The sequence below is a fragment of the Leptopilina heterotoma genome, unplaced genomic scaffold (assembly GCF_015476425.1).
Source record: "Leptopilina heterotoma isolate Lh14 unplaced genomic scaffold, ASM1547642v1 Lhet_97, whole genome shotgun sequence".
Taxonomy (NCBI): domain Eukaryota; kingdom Metazoa; phylum Arthropoda; class Insecta; order Hymenoptera; family Figitidae; genus Leptopilina; species Leptopilina heterotoma.
In genome coordinates, this window is record NW_025111203.1 from 879,981 (window position 1) to 906,382 (window position 26,402).

The following is a 26,402-nucleotide window of genomic DNA, read 5'->3' on the forward strand; positions in this document are numbered from 1 at the left end:
GAAAATTCACGTTTTAGAGGGATGTCAATTATTTTTGTACATTCTTTGAAACCCAGAACTGTATAACATCATGAAAAATAAAAAAACCTTCTTTTTTGACAATTTGCCTTTTTTGATTTTACAAAAATTTTATTTTTTGTAAAAATTGAAATTTTTCAAAATAATAATGTAAATTTTAACAGAAACTCAGATTCAATATTTTTAAAGAAAATTTGAATTTTTAAAAGCATTTCATTAAAGAATTTTCAAATTGCTTCTTTCTAATTTTATGAAATTGAATTGGAAACGATTAAATTTTGTTGAAACAATTCATTTGAGACTTTAAGGGAAATTGAATTTTCAGGGAATTTTAATTTAATAATAATTGGTGAATAATTGAATTTAATATAGAGTTACAATGGAATGTATTCATATGTTTTCTTCGTGTAAAAAGCAACACTAATGGGTCAAAATTGCATCTAAAATAATAATTTAATTTCGAAAGAGCTACAATTAAAATTTTAGTTATTTAATTATTTAATTTTGTAAAGAGAAATTTAAAAAGATAAATCAAAAGTTTTATTTAAAGATTTAAAGTATTAAAAAATTTTATTTCAATTCTTAAATAAGTTAGGTTTTTGAAATAATTCAGATTTGTCTTTTTTAATGATAATTTAATTTTTGTAAAAAGTAATTAAAAAATTTTGATGTAATTGAAATTTTCTAATATATTCTACAAATAAAAATAATAATTGAAACTTTAAAACTATAACTTTTGAAATTAAAATATTGAAATTTTTGAAAATAATCGAGAAAAGTTCGTCATAGAAGAATTAATTTTATTTTTACAATTGGCAGACACCCTGAAAGTTTTAAATCAATGTTTTTCTTCTAGTTTTTTTTTAAATTTGACAGCTCTTGAATTCTTTCATAAGGATTTTCAATAGAAAATATTTTGTAGAAAATATGTTTTTGTATCCACAAAAAATTGGCGAATGAATAACTTGATTTTTACTATTTTTGAAGCATTTTTTTGGAAGAAAACATTGTTTTTACGATTTTTTCCTAATTTTTTTCAAAAATATTTACTTCTTTCTTATCTTGATAATAAATTCAATTACTGCAACGAATTTTATAACTCATGAAAGGATTTAAATATTTATCAAAATAATTGAATTTTAGGGAATAATTTTGTTATTTATCGACATAATTGAATTCTTTCGAAAAATTATTTATGTAAATAATTGAATTTTTGGGAAGAATTTTATTAAAATCTAAACAAATAATTGAATTATTTTAAAAGAATTTAATTAAAATTGCATTTAAAATAGTTGATTTCCATCGAACAATTTTATTAAAATATTTGAAAATAATTGAATTTCTGTGAAAAATTCTAATTTTTTTGGAAATAATTGAATTCTTCCTAAGAATTTTAAATAATTGATTTTTTAGAGGAATTGAAATAAAATTTTTGAGAATAATTACATTTTTTGAGCAATTCCTGTAAAATTACATTAAAAAATAATTGAATACCTAGTTGCAAAGAATTTCATTAAAATTTTCAAAAATAATTGCATTCTTAAGAAGAATTTTATTTCTGAAAATAATTAAATGTTTGCGTACAATTTTATTAAAATTGTTTTTAAATAATTGAATTCCTGAGAAGAATTTTATTATTTATGAAAATTATTATTATTATTCCAGACTTCACAAACGATAATTAATTTTAAAAAAGTAGCAAAAAGTAGCTATCGAAAAATTAAACTTGACGACCAAAAAAACTAGTTTTAGACACTTCACAAAACTGACAAAAATTACATTCCATATTTTTGATTTTCCTCAATTTTTCCTAATTTTCATCAAATATATTTTTAAAAATAATTGAATTTCCAAGAAGAAATTCATTACTTTTAAAAATAATTGAATTCTTGTGATAAATATCGTTATTTATGAAAATAATTGAATTTTCCATAGATTTTTATTAAAATGCCTCAAAATAATTGAACTTTCGGGAATAATTTTGCTATTCATCTTTAATAATATTGAATTATTTTAAAGAATTATTTATGTAAATAATTGAATTTTTGGGAAGAATTTTATTAAAATGTAAAAGAATAATTGAATTACTGAGAAGAATTTTATTATTTTTGAAAATATTTAAATTATTGCAAAAAATTTGATTAAAATGTTTAAAAAGAATTGAATTTCTGTGAAAAAATTTGTTATTTTTGAAAATAATTGAACTCTTCAGAAGAATATTATAAACATTGTTTTAAATAATTAATTTTTTCAAAATATAATAAATATTATGGAAATTTTATTTTAAATAATTGAATTCTTGTGGAAAATTTTATTAGTGAAAATAATTGAATTTTAAAAATAATTGAAATTCTTCGATGAGTTTTATTATACTTATGAAAATAATGAAATTCATGCTTCGAATTTTATGAAAATTTTTTTTAAAAAATTGAATTTCTATGAAAAATGTTATTATTAGTGAAATTATAAAAATTTTATTTTAAATAATTGAATTCTTGTGGAAAAATTTAATTGTAAAAATAATTGGATTTTTCGATTAATTAATTTAAAATAGTATTAAAAATAATTAAAATTCTTCAATAAGGTTTATTATTTATAAAAATAATTGAATTCTTGCTTAGAATTTTGTCAACATTTTTTTATAAAATTGAATTTTCATGAAAAATGTTATTATTAGTGAAATTAATTGAATTAATGTGAAGAATTGTATAAAAATTTTGTTAAATAATTGATTATTTTGAAAATTTTTTATAAATGCTATTCTAAATTAATTGAATTCCTCTAAAAATTTTATTATTGAATTAAAATTGCATTTAAAATAATTGATTTATTTCGAACAATTTTATTAAAATATTTGAAAATAATAAATTGAATTCTTCATAAGAATCTTATAAACATTGTTTCAAATAATTAATTTTTCGAAATATAATAAATATTATGAAAATTTTATTTTAAATAATTGAATTCTTGTGGAAAATTTTAATAGTGAAAATAATTGAATTTTAAAAATAATTGAAATTCTTCGATGAGTTTTATTACACTTATAAAAATAATGAAATTCATGCTTCGAATTTCATCAAAATTTTTTTTAAAAAATTGAATTTCCATGAAAAATGTTATTATTAGTGAAAGTAATTGAATTATTGTGAAGAATTGTATAAAAATTTTGTTAAATAATTGACTTTTTCGAAATTTTTTTGAAAATGCTATTCTAAATTAATTGAATTCCTGTGAAAATTTTATTGTTTAATGAAAATAATTGAATTTTGGATGTATTTTATTAATTTTTTTGAAATAATTGAATTCTTCTGTGAAACTTTATGAAAATACTAGATACTGAAAATAATTGAATTTCGAATATTGTTTGAAAATAATTGAATCGTTTTAAAAAATTTGATTGTAATTTTTGAGAATAGTTTTTTGATTTCTACTATTGACGAATTTACAGTAAATTCTAAAAAAACAGAAATAGTTGCTTTTAATGGCTGAAATTTAAAAAAAGTACCCAAATAGTAACATACCGTAAAAAAGTAGTAAATAGTAGGTTTTAGTAGATGAGTGCGAATAGATAGACACCCTAAAAGTTGTAAATCAATGTTTCGCTTTTAATTTTTTTTTTAATTTTACTGATCTTCAATATTTTTATAAGGATTTTTAATAGAAAATATTTTGTAGAAAATATGTTTTTGTATCAAAAAAAAAAATTGGCAAATGAAAAACTTGATTTTTACTATTTTTGAAGCACTTTTTAGGGGAAAAAACATTGTTTTTATGTTCAAAATGCTAAAAAATACCATTGTTATTTTTTTTAATTGAAAATTCCATTTGTTTATTTTTCTAACTAATTTCAAATCATAATTTTTTTTAATAAATAAAAAATATAAAAAAATTATGGTTAAAAGTAAAAAGAAAAATTTTCTCTGGAAATCTTAGGAAAAAACAAAATAAGATTTTCGTGGCATCCCAGTATTTTTATATTATATTTTTTTGTTCCGTAAATCTTTTTTGACTAAAGTCTGACTCAACTTTGCCATCCCTACTTTCAAAACCCAACGCTTTTGGTCTTCTGCAATCTATCCTCCCATAATCCCATTAAATACATTATTCATAAATTTATGAAACTACTGTTATACTTTTTAAAGGTGTAGATTTATAAATATAGGACAAAATTACTAAGTGTTATTTTATAAAAAAAAAGTGTTTCCTTATATTCTCAAAAAAAATGCGCGACGAGCATACGTTAAGTGGAATCGTAAACAGAAAAACATGGAAAAAAATAACAGTAATTTTGCCTACAGTTGTTAAAAATTTTATTCATACTAAACAACTTTTATGATTAGCTCCTGCATAACTTGGAAGTGAGAAGTGGCAACAGTGCTTTAAATGTCAAGAAAGAGAAAAGGAAAGAGACTTGCGCTCCTAGCAGTAGCGGGTCGTCCATAAATCACGTGACCCAAAATAGGGGGGTTGGGAAGTTAGGAAAATTATTACAGTTGATCACTCAGGGGGCAAAGGAGTTTTCCATTTGATATATTTTAACTACAAATTTTGAATGAAAGCTTGATTTCGGATCTTGACTCTTCATCTCAAATCTGCTGAAGCCGATGTCACGGACGTTCCGTTTTAAAAGTAATGAGAAATTGAAAAAGATTAATGTGATTATTATCACAGATTCATATATGAAATATAGACAGTTACGTAAAAACGGAAAATATGAAAAATAAAATTGACTTTTATGCTAAGATATCGAAATCTTTTTTTCAGACTAAATAAAAAAGTAGTCTTTTGAAGTGAAATAATCGATTTTTGTAATTATTAATAATCCCGTGTAAGTGGGAGTGGTTAAGGAAAACATTAATTTCTCATACTTTGGGCTGGGGGTGAGAGGGAGGTTCGAAAATTAGTCGAAAACCTCTCATGTGATTTATGGACGACCCCTAACTCAATCGTTTCAGCTGATGCGTGGTTGCCAAATCGCAGAGGTTTCTATAGAGAAACTGTGTTTCATTGTATCGGACTATATAGACAGACTGCACTATGAGTCAGTCGGACGGTGGAAACCAAAATTTCCTAATTCCGAAAAGTCCATTAAGAATTGCGGTTGGCAATTCGTATCCATAATCTGACAACAAGAGAATCAAAAACCGAAATATTAAAAGAATCTTCCACCACCGGAATATTAAGGGAAGATTATTCTATAATATTCATTAGTAAAATATAGTTTCATTTTTCAGGGGATGGAGAAGTGGAATTTTAACCTATCGAAATTACATTTTTTCCTAAAAGTCATCAATTTTTCTTCTCATATTTTTATTATATCAAAAAATGCTCTGTTTTAAGGGAAGGGGTCCGGCTAAATTTTTAATATCAAGAAAATGATTTAAAACTTCAATAAAATTATTTTTTTGAAAGGAATTCAATAGGTTCATAAAATAAAATCAGTCTTAAAATATTTTGATCACTTTAGAATTTTTATTTTTCTTAAAAATTGTGAAATTTTCAAATCCATCCGTGAATTTCGTAGAAAATGTGTTTTTGCATACACAAAAAATTGCCGAATAAAAAACTTAATTTTTACTATTCTTAAAGCATTTTTTTGAAAAAAAAACGTTTATAGGGTTAAAAATTCTAAAAAATAACATTGTTATTCAATTTTTTTCTATGAAAACTTATTTGTTTATTTTTCTAACTAATTTCAAATCATTTTATCACAATTTTTTATATTTTTTATTTTAAAAAATTGATTTTTTAGCATTTTCAATGTAACAATGTTTTTTTTCAAAAAATGCTTCAAAAATAGTAAAAAAAAAAGTTTTTTATTCGACAATTTTTATTTTTCTTAAAAATCGATAAATTTTTAAATCCATCCGTAAATTTCGTAGAAAATGTGTTTTTGCATCCGCAAAAAATTGCCGAATAAAAAACTTAATTTTTACTATTTTTGAAGCATTTTTTTGAAAAAAACGTTTATAGGTTAAAAATGCTAAAAAATAACATTGTTGTTCAATTTTTTTATATGGAAATTTATTTGTTTATTTTTCAAACCAATTTCAAATCATTTCATCATAGTTTTTTTAAATTTTTATTTTAAAAAAATTGATTTTTTTTAGCATTTTTTGGTATTTTTAATCTAACAATGTTATTTTTTCTAAAAAATGCTTCAAAAATAGTAAAAAAAAAAACAAATTTTTTATTCGGCAATTTTTATTTTTCTTAAAAATTGATAAATTTTTAAATAATCCATCCGTGAATTTCGTAGAAAATGTGTTTTTGCATCCGCAAAAAATTGCCGAATAAAAAACTTAATTTTTACTATTTTTGAAGCATTTTTTTGAAAAAAACGTTTATAGGTTAAAAATGCTAAAAAATAACATTGTTATTCAATTTTTTTATACATGGAAATTTATTTTTTTATTTTTTTTAACTAATTTCAAATCATAATTCTATATCACAAATTCACATTTTTTATTTTAAAAAATTATAATTTGAAATTAGTGAGAAAAATAAACAAATGAATTTCCATATAAAAAAAAATTGAAAAACGATGGTATTTTTAGCAATTTTAACCTAAAAACAATGTTTTTTCTAAATAATGATTCAAAAATAGTTAAAAATCAATTTTTCAATTCGGCAATTTTTTGCGAATGAAAAACATATTTTCTACAAAATTACGGATGGATTATGAAATATATCAATTTTTAAGAAAAATAAAAATTCAAAAAGGGTCAAAATATTTTCTGGACTATTTTATTTTATATGCACTTTTTTGGGAAAAAAAACGTTGATTGTAGGGTTGAAAATGCTAAAAAATACAATTGTGATTTTTTTTATATATGGAAATTCATTTGTTTCTTTTTCTAACTAATTTCAAATCATAATTTTTTAAAATAAGAAATTATGATAAAAATATTAAAAATTATTTGAAAAAAAAAATTATGATTTGAAATTAGTTAGAAAAATAAGCAAATGAATTTCCAAATAAAAAAAATAACAATGGTATTTTTTAGCATTTTGATCATAAAAATAATGTTTTTTCCCCAAAAAAGTGCTTCAAAAATAACGAAAATCAAGTTTTTCATTCGGCAATTTTTTTGTGGATACAAAAACATATTTTCTACAAAATATTTTCTATTGAAAATCCTTATGGAAGAATTCATGAGCTGTCAAATTTAAAAAAAAACTAGAAGGAAAACATTGATTTAAAACTTTAAGGGTGTCTACCTCTGTTGTAAAAATAAAATTAATTCTACTGTGACGAACTTTTCTCGATTATTTTCAAAAATTTCAATATTTTAATTTCAAAAATCACAGTTTTCAAGTTTTTATTATTATTTTTATATAGAATATTAGAAAATTTTAATTATATCAAAATTTTTTAATTACTTGTTTATAAAAATAAAATTATCATTAAAATAACAAATCTCAAATATTTATCTAATCTTTTCGAAATTAAGTAATTAAATAATTTAAATTTTAATTGTAACTCTTTTGAAATTAAATTATTTTGTTTGCAATTTTGATCCACTAGTGCTGCTTTTTACAAAGAGAAAACATTCGAATACATTCCATTGTAACTCTATATTAAATTCAATTATTCACCAATTATTATTAAATTAAAATTTTCTGAATAATTCAATTTCCCTTAAAGTCTCAAATGAATAATTTTAACAAAATTTAATCGTTTTCAATTCAAAAGCACAAAATTAGAAGTAATTTGAAATTTTTTTAATAAAATGTTTTTAAAAACTCAAATTTTCTTAAGAATAAATTGAAATTGAATTTCTCCGAAAACAAATTTTTTTTACAATTAAAAATAATATTAGGTACTTAAAACTTGAATTTTTCAAATAAATATTTTATTATTAACTCTTTAGAGCAATTGGAAATTTCGAAAAATTTGAATTAGAAATCATTTGAAATTTAATTATATTTTTGCAAATTGCAACTGTTTTTAACTAAAACCATTTCTAAATTATTTATAATTAATAATTATTACAATAATTATTATTAATTATTAATAATAATAATTTGAGAAAATTTGTTCTAGAATTTAATTATTTGAAATTACTTTTTACAGAAATAGGAAAATTATTTAGTTATTGTTTTAAAAGTCGTTGTCATTCAAAAGTTTTTAAGATGAAAAAAATTTGAACTGATTTAAACGTTTTTAAGTTTTAAAAAAAAACTTTTTTAAACACAATATAAACTAGAATTTTTGTAGTAATTTTAGAAATTTGATATTTTTCCAGTTCTTTTAATAAAATTCTTTGATATTTCCCTGATTTTCGTCGCTAATTATTTTGTTCTGATTCCCCTGACCTGTGGTAACCTAGCGAAACCATGAAAAAGGTCTAAAAAACAATTGTCAATGAATAATAATAAAAATTGTGCAAGAAGTTGAATTTTGAGAGTAACACCAGTGGCATTTCGACTAATAAAAAATTACCTTTTGGAAAGGAGGTCAATCTTTTTGTGTTTTCTTTGTAACCCAGAACTTTTTGCTATTAGAAAAAATAAAAGAAATGTTTCCTCGAGAATTTTACCATTTTCATATTTTTAAGAAATTTTATTTTTTGTATAAATTGAAATCTTTCAAAATTCATGGGACAGAAGATTTATTAGCAGTATGAAAGCAACATTAAAAAAGTTGCCGTTGAAAATTAATAGAAATTATTGTACAAGAAGTTCAAATTCGTATTTTTTCGAAATTGTTCCAATTCAAATCTGTTGTCGAAAATTGAAAATATGGCGATATCAAAATGGCAACCAAAAAAATTTCAACTATTCAAAAATGATTCAAAAATAATTTTTGGAAGATTTGTTTATAGTTATTTTTCGTATTATAAAAATCAAAATAAGTTGCACTTTTTTAAAAATAAAAATTGTGGTGTATTTTGTTGCAATGTTTGGAAGAAACGTCGAAAAAAGAATCAATTTTCTTAATTCCCCTGACAAAAAAATTTTTTTCGCTTACATTTCCCTGACTTTACTACATAAGAAGTATGGTAAAATTTACCATACAAACAGTGTTAGATTAACTGAAAAAGTAATTAATTTAATTAATTTTCACTCTACTACTCAATAGTAGTTGAATTTTTAGAAGAAATTTTTTTGAGTGTTATTAAAAAAGTAATTTAAAAATATATACGCATTTTAATATTAATACTTATTTCACATATATTAAATAAGTTCTTGTTAGCCTTAAGCAGTGAGTGCAATATTCGTTACTGCAGGGAGGGGGGAATGCCACTCTTGATGTTATTCTCTATCTAATATTTAAGGTTGACCACATTGTTTCGAAAAGAAAATTTTGTACCCAATATTATTATTATTTTCATCATCATCATCATCATCATCATTATTTTTTTTTATTATGAATTTATTACTAGCAACAATTTTAAAAATAATTTAAAATTTTTGTTTTATAAAAATAAAATATGTGAATTGGAATATATAGTTTTAATATTATTATAATTATAATAATAATAATATATTCTGACTTAGAGAATTCAGGGAAAAGTCAGAAATTTTTACTAAAAGTACTGAAAAAAATTAAATTTTTAGAATTCATAAGAAAATTCTGAATTTTTGTGTTTTTTTTTTGTTTAACTCATAAACTATAAAATTACCACGAATTCTAATATGCAAAACCTATTTTTTCAATTTCTAACAAAAATTTCTTTTTAAATAACATAAATCTTGAACAACTATCATAAAATAAATAAATTATTTAATGAATAATTTTACTTAAATATTTCAAAATTAATTCAATTTTAAAAAAGTTGCGTTTACAATTTTCATAAATAAATGAACTTCAAACCGTTTTAATTTGAAATTTTATAAAATTTAAATGTTGAATTAATTTAATTAGAAATTTTAATGAACTTAGATTTTTGAACAATTTTAATAATTCAAAATCTTCTAAAATTAGTTAAATTTGTCAATAAATATTTAATTAATTATTAAAAATAATGGATTTATAGAAGAATTTTAGTTAAAAAATTTTATTAAAATTCGTCAAAAGAATTTAATTACTTAAAAATTTGTTAATAAAATTCTTTAAAATAAAAGAATTTAATTATTTAAAAATTTGTTTATAAAATTATTTATAAGAATTAAATTTTAAGAAACATTCAATTATTCAATGAATAATTTACTTTTGTATTTAAATAATTGAATTCTCGTAGAATTTTCTAATAAGAATTGATTTGAAAATGAATTTTAGTTTAAATTTTAGAGATAATAGAATATGAAAATAATTTTTTAAGATGTTACAGTAACAATATTCTTAGAATATAAAATAATTATTTTAACACTCGATCTTCTTTAATTATTATAAAACAGAAAGATAACGATTACTGCGAGTCTTCGACTCGGAGTTATCGTTATCTTTATGTTTTATAACAATATTTTTAAAGTTGATTAATTTCTAAAAGGTTTGAATTTGAATGTATTAAAGAATTTTAATTCCTACGGAAAAATAATAATAATTAAATATTTAAAAAAGAAATTATTGTTTTCGAATAATTTTACAATGAAAGATATTCGTAAATAAATGTAACAGAACATTTTTTTCAGTAAAATTTGTTCCTCTATTTTCTAAAAATTCAAAAATTTTCAGTTTCACGTTCAATTAAATTTTTTAATTGACAAATATAATTTATAAACATTTTTTTCCTTAATTTTCAAAAAAAAACTTCGAATTTTATTAAAACAATAAAATTGAAATTAAGAAATAGAATTGATGCAAATTATTTCCTTATGAAAATTGAAAATTTTCTACAAAAAATATTAAGAAACCTTCTTCCCAAAAGAAAAAAAAGAGTTTGTAAACAATACTGTTATTGAGAAATAAAAATTATGCATAAAATATGTATATTTCCTACTAATAAAATTTTTTTAACAATTAACAATATTTTCTAGTACCTATTTTTTATAAATAAAAAGGAGAATAATTTGCATAATAATTTAGATCAGTCAAACGAAATTTGTTGTAGAAAAAAGCATATAACATTCAAAATGGGTATATTTTTCATTTTGTTAATCATAATTTTTTATAAATTTTCGAATATGTAATATTATTTTATTAATTTGTTAAAAGTCACTTAAAGACAAACTTAAAAATTGTCTTCAAAATTTTTTAATGGAAAATTTGGATTCTTCGGCCTAAACCTCAAAACAAAAATTATTTTATTAAGAATCGTGAAAAAATACCTGCATATTTTCGATTTGTCAAACAATATTTTTTGAAGAAAAAAACAAACAAAAGCACACACAGAAACTAACTTCAAATTGCGGACAGAATGAATGAAAGAATACGGAGATTAATATAGTTAAAATTATTATTATTATCATCATCTTCATTATCATCATCATATTATGAATTATTATTATTACTCTTATTCTTATTATTATCTTCATCATCATCAAATTATGAATTTTGTTTTTCTTTTTTTTTTTGCTTAGGGAATTTTGGGAAATGATAACTCCAAGGTTAGCATCTTCATCATCATCACATTACTCTTATGATTAAAAATTCTAACGATGTTGATAGGTTTCAAAAGAATCATTATTATTATTATCATCTTCATCATGTTATGAATTATTATTATTAAAAGTTGTAACGATGTTGATAGGTTTCAAAAGAATTATTATTATTATTATTATTATCATCTTTTTATTATCATCATCATATTACGAATTATTATTATTATTATTACTCTTATTATTATCTTCATCATCATCAAATTATGAATTTTTTTTTCTTTTTTTTTTTGCTTAGGGAATTTTGGGAAATGATAACTCCAAGGTTATCATCTTCATCATCATCACATTACTCTTATTATTATTATTAAAAATTGTAACGATGTTGATAGGTTTCAAAAGAATCGTTATTATTATTATCTTCATCATGTTATGAATTATTATTATTATTACTACTCTGATTCTTATTATTATTATTAAAAGTTGTAATGATGTTGATAGGTTTCAAAAGAATTATTATTACTATTATCATCATCATCATTATTATGAATTATTATTATTATTATTATTATTATTCCTCTTATTATTATTGTTATTATTATCATTATTATTATTATTATCATTATTATTATTATTATATCTGAAGAATAGTTTGAGAAGACGGAAAAGAGGTCATAAACAAACGAAACTATGTCCGTGATATGAAAAGTAAAAGAATAGAATGGAGAAGTAGGTAGATTCGAAAAATGCAAATGAGATATCCTGCACTTGGAACGAAAGATGGTTTCCAAATCATGGCTGAGACTCTGCAACTGAGATTAGGAATTTGAAAAAATGTGATTGCTTACACAGTAAAGTAGTAAGATTCATATGTTTGTGAGAAGCTTTTTATAAAAAAAAAAAAATGTTTAAAAATAAATCTCTTGTTTATGATGAAAAGAAATTGTTTCGGATTGTTTGATTGAATTAGAAAAAAAATACAGAAGAAAAATCCTTATCTTTACTGTAACTGTGGTATTATGAATGTATGTGATAATAAGCATAGGTTTCATTTTTTTTTTTTTTTTAATTTTTTGATATATTGAAAAGCTGTGAATGAAGGGTTGCGAAATGGAGAGAAAAAAGCATGACTTACCTGAAGCTGCGAGGGCAATTGCCGCCATGAGAGTCCACCGTCTCATTTTGGCATAAAGTAAAGGAAGACAAGGATCGGTTTATTTATTTTCGTTTTTAGGCAGACAAGTCCAGCAGGCACGTACGTTCTTCTCTTGAGAAGTTGGTGACCGTAAGCAGCTGCCAGTTGTCTGCAGCCGCCAATTATCACGTCACTATTATTTGTATATTATAACGAAAGACAGAACCACCAGGATTGAGAGACGATTGTTTCGTGATGAAAAAGAAACATATCCTCTATATCGGGGGCACGTGACTGCACCCAAATTTGTGCAGTGTCCGGTCCCTTAGTCCCGGTGTCAGATAGTGCGTCGACTGATATAATAACACTACTTGAAAAATTACTTTCTTTCCTTTGCAGCATTGTGCATCGACATATCTCGAATTCTGTGCAAAGATTCAGCACTTTTTTTTTACGCTGCTCCCATCAACCACCCTGTGTATATATATATATATTACGTAGCAGCTTATCTCTGCGCTACTGCTGCTACTGGTGGTGACACGAACAGCAGTTGCGATAACTGATCATTCGACGAAGATGAGAGAAAAACTCAGATCAGTAGGAGGTTGCGATACCGAATTATTTGTTTGAGGCGCATCTCGTGTTTGTGTCGAAGGAATGAAAGAGACTGTTTTTTAGGGGCAGTAAGATGCGCCCTCCGCGACAACCAACGCTGAACTGATTTTCATTTAACCCGCAGAGCAGAGAGGCGAATTGCGTCCATGTCCTATAGGTCTGCACTCTTGCACATCCACGTTGCTTCCTATATTATCCCGAATCCACTCTCTCTCGCGTGTGTATGTCTGCAGTATCCTTCCCTCCCTTGTATGGTATACCATGCGGTGTGCAAAACCCTACTATACTACACCCTTCGTCTCTTCTCTTCTCTTGCATCTTTATCTTACTCTTTCCATCTCGATCTTCTCTTTTCCCATCTTTCTCAAGTTCACTCTTTCTCCCTTTCTCGTTTCCTTCTCTTTCACCCTTCCAGCTATAGTGCGTGATGCCAACATTTGCCAGAGAGAAGAGAGAATCGTTACTATGGCAAGATCAATATGATACCAAAGCGCATGCTTCCGCTGTATCCTTATATACACCAGAATCCTTCTCTCTTCCATTCCAACTGTACGGTTCGAATAAAGCACAACTCTCGTGTGCTCTTCACTTTTAGATCTTCAAGTTTCCACTCAGGCCGAAATGCATGACTTATTGTCTAAGCACGTGTTCCTTATTTACTTTTAGGGCACGCCACCAAAATTTCGCCTCCTTTACTTCCAACACCATTTCTCATTCCTCTCAGCACATCAACCTATCTTCCACTTTTTACAAATTTTTATTATCCCTTTTCCTTAATATCTTATCAATATTAATATTCCCAACAAGTGCGTTGACAAGTCACTCTCATATTTATCACTCTGATATTTATTGTAAAAAAACCGTCCTAAATTAAGAGCTGACTTCGGTATTATGATTAAAACAAATTACTATTTAGTACCAAAATTGGTACTAATTTTGTACATTTCTTTTTAGTGCAATATGCGCCTTCGGAAAAAGATTTCGTGCTGACATCAGAATCCTTGTTGTTTGACAAATTTCGGTTGACCGATAAAAATTCGATTGTTTATCGGAACCAAATGTTTATTTGCAAATGCAAGGAAGGAATTTACAATTGTGGTTGACACAATTTTGCGAAAGCTTACTGTAATTAGAGTTCAAGCTTCATTTTTCAGGCAATAAGTATTTTAATAAGTCTTTGCTCCTATTACTTAATTAACTAGAAGCATTTCAGTGCGACTGTAGGTATATATTTAAATTGTGTCAACTGCACAATGAGAATGTCGGTTGACACAATATACCAAGAATCATCTTAGGAAAAGTGGATGAAAAATTTCCCCCAAAATTTCTGTCGCTTGAAAACTAAAACATCAATTTGAAAATATTGAATTAGAAAAGCAAGTCCCATAAACAATTCGTAACAATTCTAAAGAAACAGAATAACCTAGCAAACGTAATTGTTACATCTTACATTTCAAACGGGTCACATATTATAATATTAAAACTTCGCATTCGATAATTAATTTTTAAAAAAGTAGCTTTCAAACTAAAAAAAAAGTAGTAGAAAAGTAGCCTATCGAAAAGTTAAACTTGACAACCAAAAATACTCGTTTTAGACACAAAAACTGACAAAAATTAAATTCCATATTTTTTATTTTCATGACTTTTTCCTAATTTTCATCAAAAATATTTACCTCTATCTTATCCTGCAATAATAAATTAAATTCCTGCAAAAGAATTTTATTGTTCATGAAAAAATTTAAATATTTATAAAAATAATTTAATTCTTGCGAAGAAATTTATGAAAATTTCCAAATAATTAATTTCTTTCGACTAATTTTATGCAAATTCTAATTTAAATAATTGAATTCCTGAAAAATTTTTATTATTCATGAAAAGAATTGAATTTTTATGAAAATTTTTGCAAACAATTTTTTAAATAGGTAATTGAATTCTGTTTGGAAATTTTATGAAACTAGTAGATATTCAAAATCATTGAATTGCGAAAAGTTTTTAAAAATAATTAAATTATACAAAAAATTTAATTTTTTGACAATAATTGAATGTCTGTGCGGTATTTTATTAAATTTTTTTTTAAATAATTTAATTCCGAAAAAGCATTTTATTATTTATTAAAATAATTGAATTTTTGAGAACGACTTTATTAGAATGTTTTAAATAATTCAATTTCCAAGAAGAAATTTATTACTTTTAAAAATAATTGAATTTTTAAGAAGAAAATTATTGCATTTAAAAATAATTGAATTCTTGTGATGATTATTGTTATTTATGAAAATAATTAAATTTTGTAAAGAACTTTTTTAAAATGCCCCAAAATAATTGAATTTTTGTGAATAATTTTGTTATTAATCGACATAATTAAATTCTTTTGAAAGAATTTCATTAATTTCATTAAAATATTTAAAAATTAATAGAATTCCTGTGAAAAATTCCAATATTTTTGTAAATAATTAAATTCTTCCAAAGAATTTAAAAAAAACATTTTTTTAAATAATTGATTTTTTCGAGGAATTGAAATTAAATTTTTAAGAATAATTACATTTTTTTAGCAATTCCTGTAAAATTGTATTAAAAATAATTATGAAATCCTGCGATGAATTTTATATTACTTATGAAAATAATTAAATAGTTGCTAAGAATTTTATTAAAATATTTGAAAATAATTAACTATCAGCGAAGAATTTTATTAAAATTTTAGAAAATCATTCACTTTTTATGGAAAATTTTATAAAAATACTAAATATTGAAAATAATTGAACTTCAAAAAATTTTTGAAAATAATTGAATAATTGAATGTCTGTGTGGTATTTTATTAAATTTCTTTTGAAAATAATTGAATTTCTAAAAATTTTTTTTATTATTTGTCAAAATAATTGAATTCTTGCGAAAGATTTTATTAGGATTTTTTAAAATAATTGAGTTTCTAAGAAAAAATTTATTACTTTTAAAAATAATTGAATTCTTGTGATGAATATTGTTATTTATGAAAATAATTGAATTTTGCAAAGAATTTTATTAAAATGTCTAAAAATAATTGCATTTTCGACAATAATTTTGCTATTCATCGACAGAATTGAATTCTTTCAAAGAATTATTTATGTAAATAATTGAATTGTTGGGAAGAATTTTATTAAAATCTAAAAAAATAATTGAATTATTTCAAAAAACTTTAATTGAAATTGTATTTTAGAAAAATTGATTTCTTTCCAACATTCTATTAAAATATTTGAAAATAATTGAATTCCAGTAAAAAAATTCTAATATTTTTATAAATAATTGGATTCTTCCAAAGAATTTAAGAAAAACATTTCTTTAAATAATTGTTTTCTTTTGAGGAATTGAAGTTAAATTTTTTAGAATAATAACATTTTTTGAGCAATTCCTGTAAAATTATATTAAAAATAATTGAAATCCTAAGATAAAGTTTATTATTTATGAAAATAATTGAATAGTTGCTAAGAATGTTATTAAAATTTTCAAAAATAATTGAATTTCTGAAAAGAATTTTATTATTTCTGAGAATAATAAAACTCTTGTAAAGGATTTTATTAGAATTCTTTTAAATAATTGAATTTCGAAGAAAAAATTATTACTTTTATAAATAATTGAATTCTTGTGATGATTATTTATAAGAATAAAAAAATAATTGAATTCCTGTGAAAAATTTTAATATTTTTGTAAATAATTGAATTCTTCAAAGAATTTTAAAAAACATTTTTTTAAATAATTGATTTTTTCAAGGAATTGAAATGAAATTTTTAAGTATAATTACATTTTTTTGAACAATTACTGTAAAATTGTATTTAAAATAATTGAAATCCTGCGATGAATTTTATTATTTATGAAAATAATTGAATAGTTGGTATAAACTTTATTAAAATTTTCAAAAATAATTGAATTTCTGAGAAGAATTTTATTATTTATGAAGAGAATTGAATTACTGCGAAGAATTTTATGCCAAATTTTAAAACTTTTTATTTTTTCAAAAAGATTTATGCAAATTCTATTTTTAAATATTTGAATTTCTGTGAAAAATTCTAATATTTTTGTTAATAATTAAATTATTCTAAAGAATTTAAATAAACACTTTTTTAAAAAAATTGATTTTTTTGAGGATTTGAAATTAAAGTTTTTATAATAATTACATTTCTTTTAGCAATTCTTGTAAAATTGTATTAAAAATAATTCAAATCCTATGCGATAAATTTTATTATTTATGAAAATAATTGAATACTTGCTGAGAATTTTATTAAAATTTTTAAAAATAATTGAATTCCTTCGAAGAATTTTATTATTTATGGAAATAATTGAATTATTGCGAAAAATTTGATTAAAATGTTTAAAAAGAATTGAATTTCTGCGAAAAATTTTATTATTTATGAAAATAATTGAATTCTTGTTTAGAATTTTATGAAAATTTTTTTTGAAAAATTGAATTTCGTTAAAAAATGTTATTATTAGTGAAAGTAATTGAATTATTGTGAATAATAATTGTATAAAAATTTTGTTAAATAATTGATTTTGTCAAAAATGCTATTCTAAATTAATTGAATTCCTGTGGAAATTTTATTATTTTTACGAAAATAATTGAATTTTGGATGAATTTTATCAATTTTTTTTTTAAATAATTGAATTATTTTGAGAAACTTTATGAAAATACTAGATACTGAAAATAATTGAATTTCGAATATTTTTGGAAATAATTGAATCGTTTTAAAGAATTTGATTTTAATTTTTTCGAATAGTTTTTTGATTTCTAGTATTAGCGAATTTAAAGTAGTGGAAATTTACAAAAAAAAAACTGAAATAGTATCTTTTAGCGGCTGAAATATAAAAAAGTACCCAAATAGTAGCATAATGTAAAAAAAGAGTTAAAAATAGTAGGTTTAAATATAGATGAGTGCGAAGCCTGTAATAATATTAAGTAACCATTACACGGAGAAAATTATATCTGCAACAAATACAGAACTGCTATTGCACTGCTTGGACAAAAAGCCAAGGACAGTAATTAAATGGATAAACTTTCCTATCAATACAAACAAGAACTGGACAAACTTGTAAGCTTACCCTTGTACATTACAAGTCAGTCTGGTAAAATAAGGAAGTAACTGGCGGCTCTGAAAGGGAGTGAGTCATTCATAGACAGTTCTGTAATTTAAGCAGTTCACGAACAGTAATCCCTTAAGAAGTAGAAAAAAATGTTCTTAAATTTACTCATGTATTGACCCTCTTCGTACACAACTATGTTCAAGTTTTCTTCTCATTCTCACTTCACAAACATATGTGACCTGGACAGTTAAGAAAAAACCTTGTGTCCAAATCAAGTTTTCGAGAAAAACAATCTCAAAGTTAACAAGTCGATATTTATGGTCCTGAACATTAAAATTGCTCAAAACTCGTTACTCGGGAGATTTTGAGGTCACTGATTACAAATTTGGAATTAGATTTCAAAAATTTTAAATCCGAGTAATTAATTGCAATTCAATCCTATTAATTTTAAATTTCGTCACCCACCATATTGGATCCGCCATTTTGAATAATCTGATTCCATTTTCGTAATCAGCGATCCCAAAAGCTCTCGAGTAGCGAGTTTCAAGTTAATTCAATTAATTTATAGACACTTATTTTCTTCTTAAGTTTTCCACGTTTTTTTTAACTAGATGTGTTCTTTGAAGCGCGTTTGTTAATAAAATAATAAAACTAGAGATACTCGGTTTGTTCCATTGAAAAAAGCACATCTTTTTCTAGAAGAATCAACGAAAAACTGGAAATTGATTTTGTCGAACATAAGGTCCCCTTTTATTGTCTAGGTCACATATATATGTCCACGAGAAAACGTGCTATAGCTCCCAAAAAATTAATTTCGAGTTATTGATAACACTGTAGATTTTCAGTTCCTTTTTCACTTACAAAAGTTAAAAATAATCTTTATTTCTGCATTTTTCTGTTAGTTAGAAACAATAAAAACATGAGCTGTAAGTAGCTTTATATTTTAAAAATATAAGTTTTAAAATTCACAATTCATTAAATTTTACGAAATAAATAAAAACATTTAAACAAATAAATTTGAAAAAAAATTCAGTATTTTTTTGAAAATAACACTATTATGTTTCAAATAATTTAAATTTTCTTTCGGAAGTTAAGAAAATAAAAATCAATTGTTAATATCAACAAAATTGTTGTAAATAAAAATAAATTGTTCATTCAAACAATACCATTTAGTGGATTTTTATGAAATACATTACTTTATCGACTTTTGGTTAGCTGATCAAAAATTCGATGTCGGATTTTAATTTTTAGAACTTCCGACGAAAAATTTGAGTGTTTTTTTCAAAAAATACAATTATTTTTTAAAATTTATTTGTTAAATAAAATAACAAAATATTGAACTAAATATTGAACAATTTTTTCTTTAAAATGTAGGTACAATTTCCACAAAATTTGGAAACGGGTATTGAATTTTTATGAAAATTTTCTCTTTCCAATAGAATATTTGAATGAACTTTCTAAAACGTTGAGAACACTATTTATTTTATAATTAAACAATTAATTTTGCAATAACAATTAGTAATTTTTAACAATAATTTCTTTTATGTTTTCAAATAAATCTGTAATATTTAAGGTTTACAAAAATCCAAGGTTCATTAAAATCCATTGATTCTATCACGAGATATGAATTTTTTAATTAAGTTCTGTAAAATACTTTAATTGTTTGTAACTCAGAGAAATTTTAATTTTTAAAAAATCCTTTCAACTGCTTAACTCATAATTAACTCTGCATTTTACGTGTTTTCAATAGAATACAATAAATTTGAAATTTTGCTGTTACACTTCAGGAATTTTGACTCGTACACATTATTGTCTTTTATTGAAAATTTTTTTTTAAATTAATTTTTTTGGTAAAATGAAATATAAGTTGAATAGTTGAATATGTTAATAATATTATTTATCATTTAAACATTTTGAACATACATAATTGTTCTAATCTTCATGACGTTCATAATGACAAAAAAAAGGAACGCGGACATTTATAGGTTAGAAAAAGTCAATTATGGTAAAAGTTTACAAGGTTTACAATAACATTTACTTTTTATATAATTCTTTTTTTTATCTATTTTAATTAATAATTTAATTATTTCTTAAGAATATTATTTATGTAAAACATGTATATACTTACGTTGATTATTTGTGCACCGCCCGTAAGTGTTGCAATCTAATAAGTTCTGTAAAATTTGCTCGTTCCAAATTTCCAATCAGTTTCTTTTCTTCAGAACAAAAATTTGAATTTTGACCTGTTTCTGAAAATATCAGTAATGCTTTGTAAATAATTATAACTGTGATCGTTTCCTCCAAGCAGTACATTTATATTTGTTACAGCAATCTTATTAGACTTTTTGTCAGTGATGTCGATATTTAGAAGGGCAACAAACAAAATATGTAAGTTTCAAATCTTGCAGTCAGTCTTGCAGTTGACACTTGACTGAGCAACCTAACCTAACTATTCTGACATTTCTTTTCTAAAACCACAATGTTTATTTGTTTCGCTAACAATACCCAGAATAAACGATAAAAACAAAAGCTTTTTCTCTTTTAAAATAACTTAAATTAGCCCTAACACAGCAAGAAAGGGGCATTTAGAATTTTTGAGACTGATTTTAGAAACTGTCTCGATTTCCAAATGACGATTTGATGCGCAGTAAACAAAAGTGTATTTACGCGCATCGTATCGTCTTGAAAGACGAAGGAGACGATTTTTATAGCTGAAATCGCAGCCTCAAAGCTTTTGTTTATAAATTTTGATTTTTGCCAAAAGTTTGATCCAGATATTTTGAAGGTAAAATGCCCAAATTTTTTGTGTATATTAATAAAAAAGTAACACCATTGTGTAACATTGGTACATTTTGGAGACACAATGCTTTTGTCAATAAGAAATATTTGCTAAATTTTAGGTTATGCGGTATATATACTATACGCGGTAAGTAATAAGAAATAAACATTTATAACAAAAGAATTAAATCTAAAATTATTATTAAATTAATTGTTTGTATTCTTAAGAATTTTTTACAAAAATTAATAATAGTAGAATATAAAACCTGTGGCATTTAATTAAATTTAAATAATTAAAATAAGAATATCAGGAAATCAGGAAAAATCAAAATTAAATTTTTGTGAAAACCCTGTAAAGTATTGTTCATTTTATTACCATTTAGCTTTCTCAATAAAATAAACAAATTTCTTTTTTAAAAAACAGAAAAAGTCCATGACATGAATATAATTTTCAAACTGTTTTCGAATCATTGGTGAAATTAAAACTATATGCCAATTGCTTAATTTTTTATTAAAGAACATTTCAAAAAGTTAAGATAAGATTTAAAAGAATATAAAATTTGAATTTTTTGTTAAAAATAAAGATAGCGATTAATTTTCTAAATATTGATAAAATCAAAATTTATTTACATCAATCAATTCGTTTTCGTGCCAGGAATATAATGATAAGAATTAATTATTAGAAAGAAAAAAATTATTTCAAAAAATACAAAAATCGATTTTTTTCAAGAATTAAAAAATTGGTTGAAAAATTTTTTTTTAGATAATTTTGAAAATTCTTGTATTTGATTTTAGATATTGGTGATCGTAATAAACTTACAATTAGCAAAATTCGTCAAAACGTGCAAGAGAAAATTTGTCCACAAGAATTTTTTTATTTATTAAAATTCAATATTTTTACATAGAACATTTTTCATTTGGAACTTTGATTGAAAATGAAAACAATGCCGATTGAATAATTAAAATCTGTCAACAATTTTTCAGCCATTATATTCATCAACTTATTGTTAGCAAAATGAAAAATTATTTAATTTTTAAGTGGCACGTTTCAGAAATTCTTATATACACATCGGTCAATTATTTTCAATCTTTGCAATTGAATATTGAAATCCAAAGTTCAACTGCAATGTTTTTAGAGACAAAAAATATTTATTGATATTTGAACGTTAAATAAATAAATGCAAAAATGCAATTTTTCTTTCGTTCTACAAAAGAAATTTCCATGTCTATCGGAAATTTTTGTTATGCAAACAAAACAAAAAATGGTTTAGCCAACTAAACGATGAGTGGCTGGCTTTTGAAAGAGAGCCAAAAAACGCCAATACGACCCAGAGTTGTATACATTAATTTGAGTGGAGAACGAAATTATTTTGATTTTATGATGGAAAAATGCGATTTTAAATTTATTTTTCTAATATACATTAATTTTCTTATTCAAATTTAATATTTACTTTATCTTTACGCAGAGAACATTACAATAAGTATAATATCTACGTGGACGATTACTTATCTGAACAATTTGTGTGCAGTATAATAAATATTTTAATACACGTTAAGAATTATAAACTGAAAAAAGTTTTAAACTTTATAAAGTTGAATTTAAATAAAGTATAATAAATAATAATAATAATAAATAAATAATAAATAAAATTTAAATAAAGTTAAATTTTTATAAATTTAGATCAGAATTCACTTTTTATAATTTTACTAATAATTTTAATCACGTTAAAGTCGAGGCGATTTTTCCATTGAAGCTCTGTGTAAAAATCGCAACTTTATTGCCGATGATGTATGTATCGAAAAGCAATTTATTGAAAAGTCTAAGCAATATCACTTGATAAAGACCAAATTCCAGTGGTATAAGCTAAAGCGTGGAACAATGGGGCACCGTTTATAGCGCCAAACGCAATATATTGAGGTAACTTTTTTTTTTTTTTTTTTTTCATTTAAAAATCGCATCGACTATGACATTCCCTTAAAATTAAAATATTCTGTTTTCAGTGAAGAAAATTTAAACTTTAGGCTTCGTATTCATCTACTAAACCCTACTATTTATTATTTTTCTTTATGATTTGCTACTATTTGGATACTTTTTTTTAAATTTGTGACACTTAAAGCCACTTTTTTCTATATATTTTTAAAAATTTGCACTACTTTAAATTCGCTAATACTTGGAATAAAAAAAAATTATAATCTCAAAAATTTTAATAAAATACTTTCAAAAAATTCAATTATTTTCAATATCTAGTATTTTCATAAAAATTTCGCACAAGAATTCAATTATTTGAAAAAAAAATTGATGAAATTTCGCGAAAAAATTTAATTGTTTGAAAAAATTGATAAAATTCATAAAAAATTCAAATATTTTCATAAATAATAAAATTTCCACAGTGAGGAATTCAATTAATTTTGAACAGAAAAAAATTTTCGAAAAAATCAATTATTTCACAAAATTTGTATACAATTCTTCACAATAATTCAATTACTTTCACTAATTAAAACATTTTTCATGACAAATCAATTTTTTAAAAAAATTTTTGATAAAATTCTAAACAAGAATTCAATTATTATCATTAATAATAAACTTCATAGAAGAATTTCAATTATTTTTAATACTACTTTAAATTAATTAATCAAAAAATTCAATTATATTCAAGAATAAAATTCTTCCCAAGAATTCAATTATTTACATAAATAATTCTTTGAAAGAATTCAATTATTAAAGATAAATAACAAAATTTTATTTTGAGGCAAAAAAATTTTTGCCATTCTTTGCAAAATTCAATTATTTCTAAAAATAACAATAATCATCACAAGAATTCAATTATTTTTCTATATAATAAAATGCTTTTGAGGAATTCAATAATTATTTTAAAAAATTCTAATAAAATCGTTCGCAAGAATTGAATTATTTTCATAAATAATAAAATGCTTTGCAAGAGTCAATTATTTCCATGAATAGTAAAAACTCATCGCAAGATTTCAATTATTTTTAATTCAATTATTAAATTAATTCCCAAAAAAATGCAATTATTCTTAAAAATTTAATTGAAATTCATTGAAAAAATTCAATTATTTTCAAAAATTTTAATGAAATTCATCGTAATAATTTAATTATTTTCAAAAAATTTAAATAAAATTCTTCATAGAAACTTAATTAATTTCAAAATTTTTCCAAAATTCAATTATTTTTAATAAAATTTCACAAAAGAATTCAATTATTTAAACAAAATTTTTAACAAAATTCGTCGCAAGAATTCAATTATTTTCATAAGTTGTAAAATTCTTCGGAAAAATTCAATTAGTTTTAAAAAGATTTTCAAAATTCTTTGGAGAAATTCTATTACATATTTTCTAAACAATTTGAATAAAATTTGTTGATGAAATTTAAGTGTTTTTTTAAAAAGTTTAACAAAATTTGTCGATAGAATTAACTTATTTCAAAAAATTGTGATGAACTTTTTAAACTTTTTAACTTTAATTCTTGAAATAATTTAATTATTTATAAATGCTCGTATAATTTTCTAATAAGAATTAATTTAAAATTTAGTTTCAGTTAAAATTTAAGGTTATAATTGAATATTAGAAACGATAGTTACATGTGAATTTTTAGAAATAATTAAATTTAAAAAAAAATTTTAATTAAAATCTTTGAAAATTTTAATTTTAAATTTTATTTTAAACCTAAATATTTATTATTATATAATATAATTATATTAATAAATTTTTATTTTGAAATAAAAAAAAAAAAAAAAAAAAAAAAAAAAGTCTTCAGTAATTGAGCACCTGGATCGTAGAAGGGCACGTAAATTTTTCTCGGCCGAAATCGAAATCCCCTAGACACTCAAAATTCAACTTCTGAATTTAGACATTTTAAATATACATCTTTATAGAAAATTTCATTGCGCATCTTTTTTTCTTATGAAATTTTTTTGTATCTATAACCGTATTCGAAATATTTGAGAAAAATTGATTTTTTGAAAACTGCAAATTTAATGACATTTTTCACTTCAACTCGCGATAATTCAGATGATTTTAAATATTTTTCAATGTACCAAAAAAGAAAATACGTCTAAAGATATTCTACGAATGATAAAGAAGGAAAAAAGTGATTTTCTTTATAAACAAAGTTGTTGTTAATTTTTTTCTTTATTAATGTAAAAAACATAAAATACAATCTTCACGGCTCTCGTTTAACGGGCGAATTTTAAGTAACAAAGAACTTTCAGTGAGAAAGTTGTTCATTATGGACCAAAGAAGTTTTCTGGAAAATCACAGGGTTAATAATTAATTAGTGTTGAAATGGTGAATGTTTAAAGTTGATACTGTCCGAATGTGTAGCACGCGTCACTCGCCACAGGTGCTTGGGAGGCTTGGGAGTGTCGTTTCATAGGTTATGGCCATCGCGCGTGCCACACGTTCGGACGGTATCAACTTTAAACATTCACCATTTCAACACTAATTAATTATTAACCCTGTGATTTTCCAGAAAACTTCTTTGGTCCATAATGAACAACTTTCTCACTGAAAGTTCTTTGTTACTTAAAATTCGCCCGTTAAACGAGAGCCGAGAAGATTGTATTTTATGTTTTTTACATTAATAAAGAAAAAAATTAACAACAACTTTGTTTATAAAGAAAATAACTTTTTTCCTTTTTTATCATTCGTAGAATATCTTTAGACGTATTTTCTTTTTTGGTACATTGAAAAATATTTAAAATCATCTGAATTATCGCGAGTTGAAGTGAAAAATGTCATTAAATTTGCAGTTTTAAAAAAATCAATTTTTCTCAAATATTTCGAAAACGGTTATAGATACAAAAAAATTTCATAAGAAACAAAGATGCGCAATGAAATTTTCTATAATGATGTATATTTAAAATGTCTAAATTCAGAAGTTGAATTTTAAGTGTCTAGGGGACTTCGATTTCGGCCGAGAAAAATTTACGTGCCCTTCTACGATCCACTACGATCCAGGTGCTCAATTTTATTTAAAAATTTCAACAATATAACATTTTTAAGTTTGGAAGAATTACAGTTGTAATTTTTAGATATAGTTAAATTTATAAAAATACTAAAGAAATACCAATGAATTCAAATAAATAAATTATTAAAAATCTTTTAATTCCTGTCGAAAGTTAAAAAACTTTATGTAAAATTGTGATTTAAACAAGAATCCATTAGTGACTTGGAAAAATGAAAATTGCCAAATGAATGTGATTAAATTATTTAAAAACTGTTAGGGTTCGTTTGAAATTTGTTATATATATATACAACGGATTCGTGGAGTCGCTGAAATCGATTCTGTAATTAAATTTGCGAA

General features: G+C 22.8%; 1 protein-coding gene across 1 annotated transcript in view; it reads right to left on the bottom strand.

Moving 5' to 3' along the window:
* LOC122512255 (neuronal acetylcholine receptor subunit alpha-7-like) overlaps window positions 1-13,787 on the bottom strand; it is a 147,061-nt gene extending 133,274 nt beyond the window's left edge. The window contains exon 1 of the mRNA XM_043627995.1: window positions 12,638-13,787. Within this exon, the coding sequence (XP_043483930.1) occupies window positions 12,638-12,683 (46 nt within the window). The 5' untranslated portion in view covers window positions 12,684-13,787. The remainder of the gene's footprint in view (window positions 1-12,637) is intronic.
* Window positions 13,788-26,402: the final 12,615 nt, after the last annotated feature.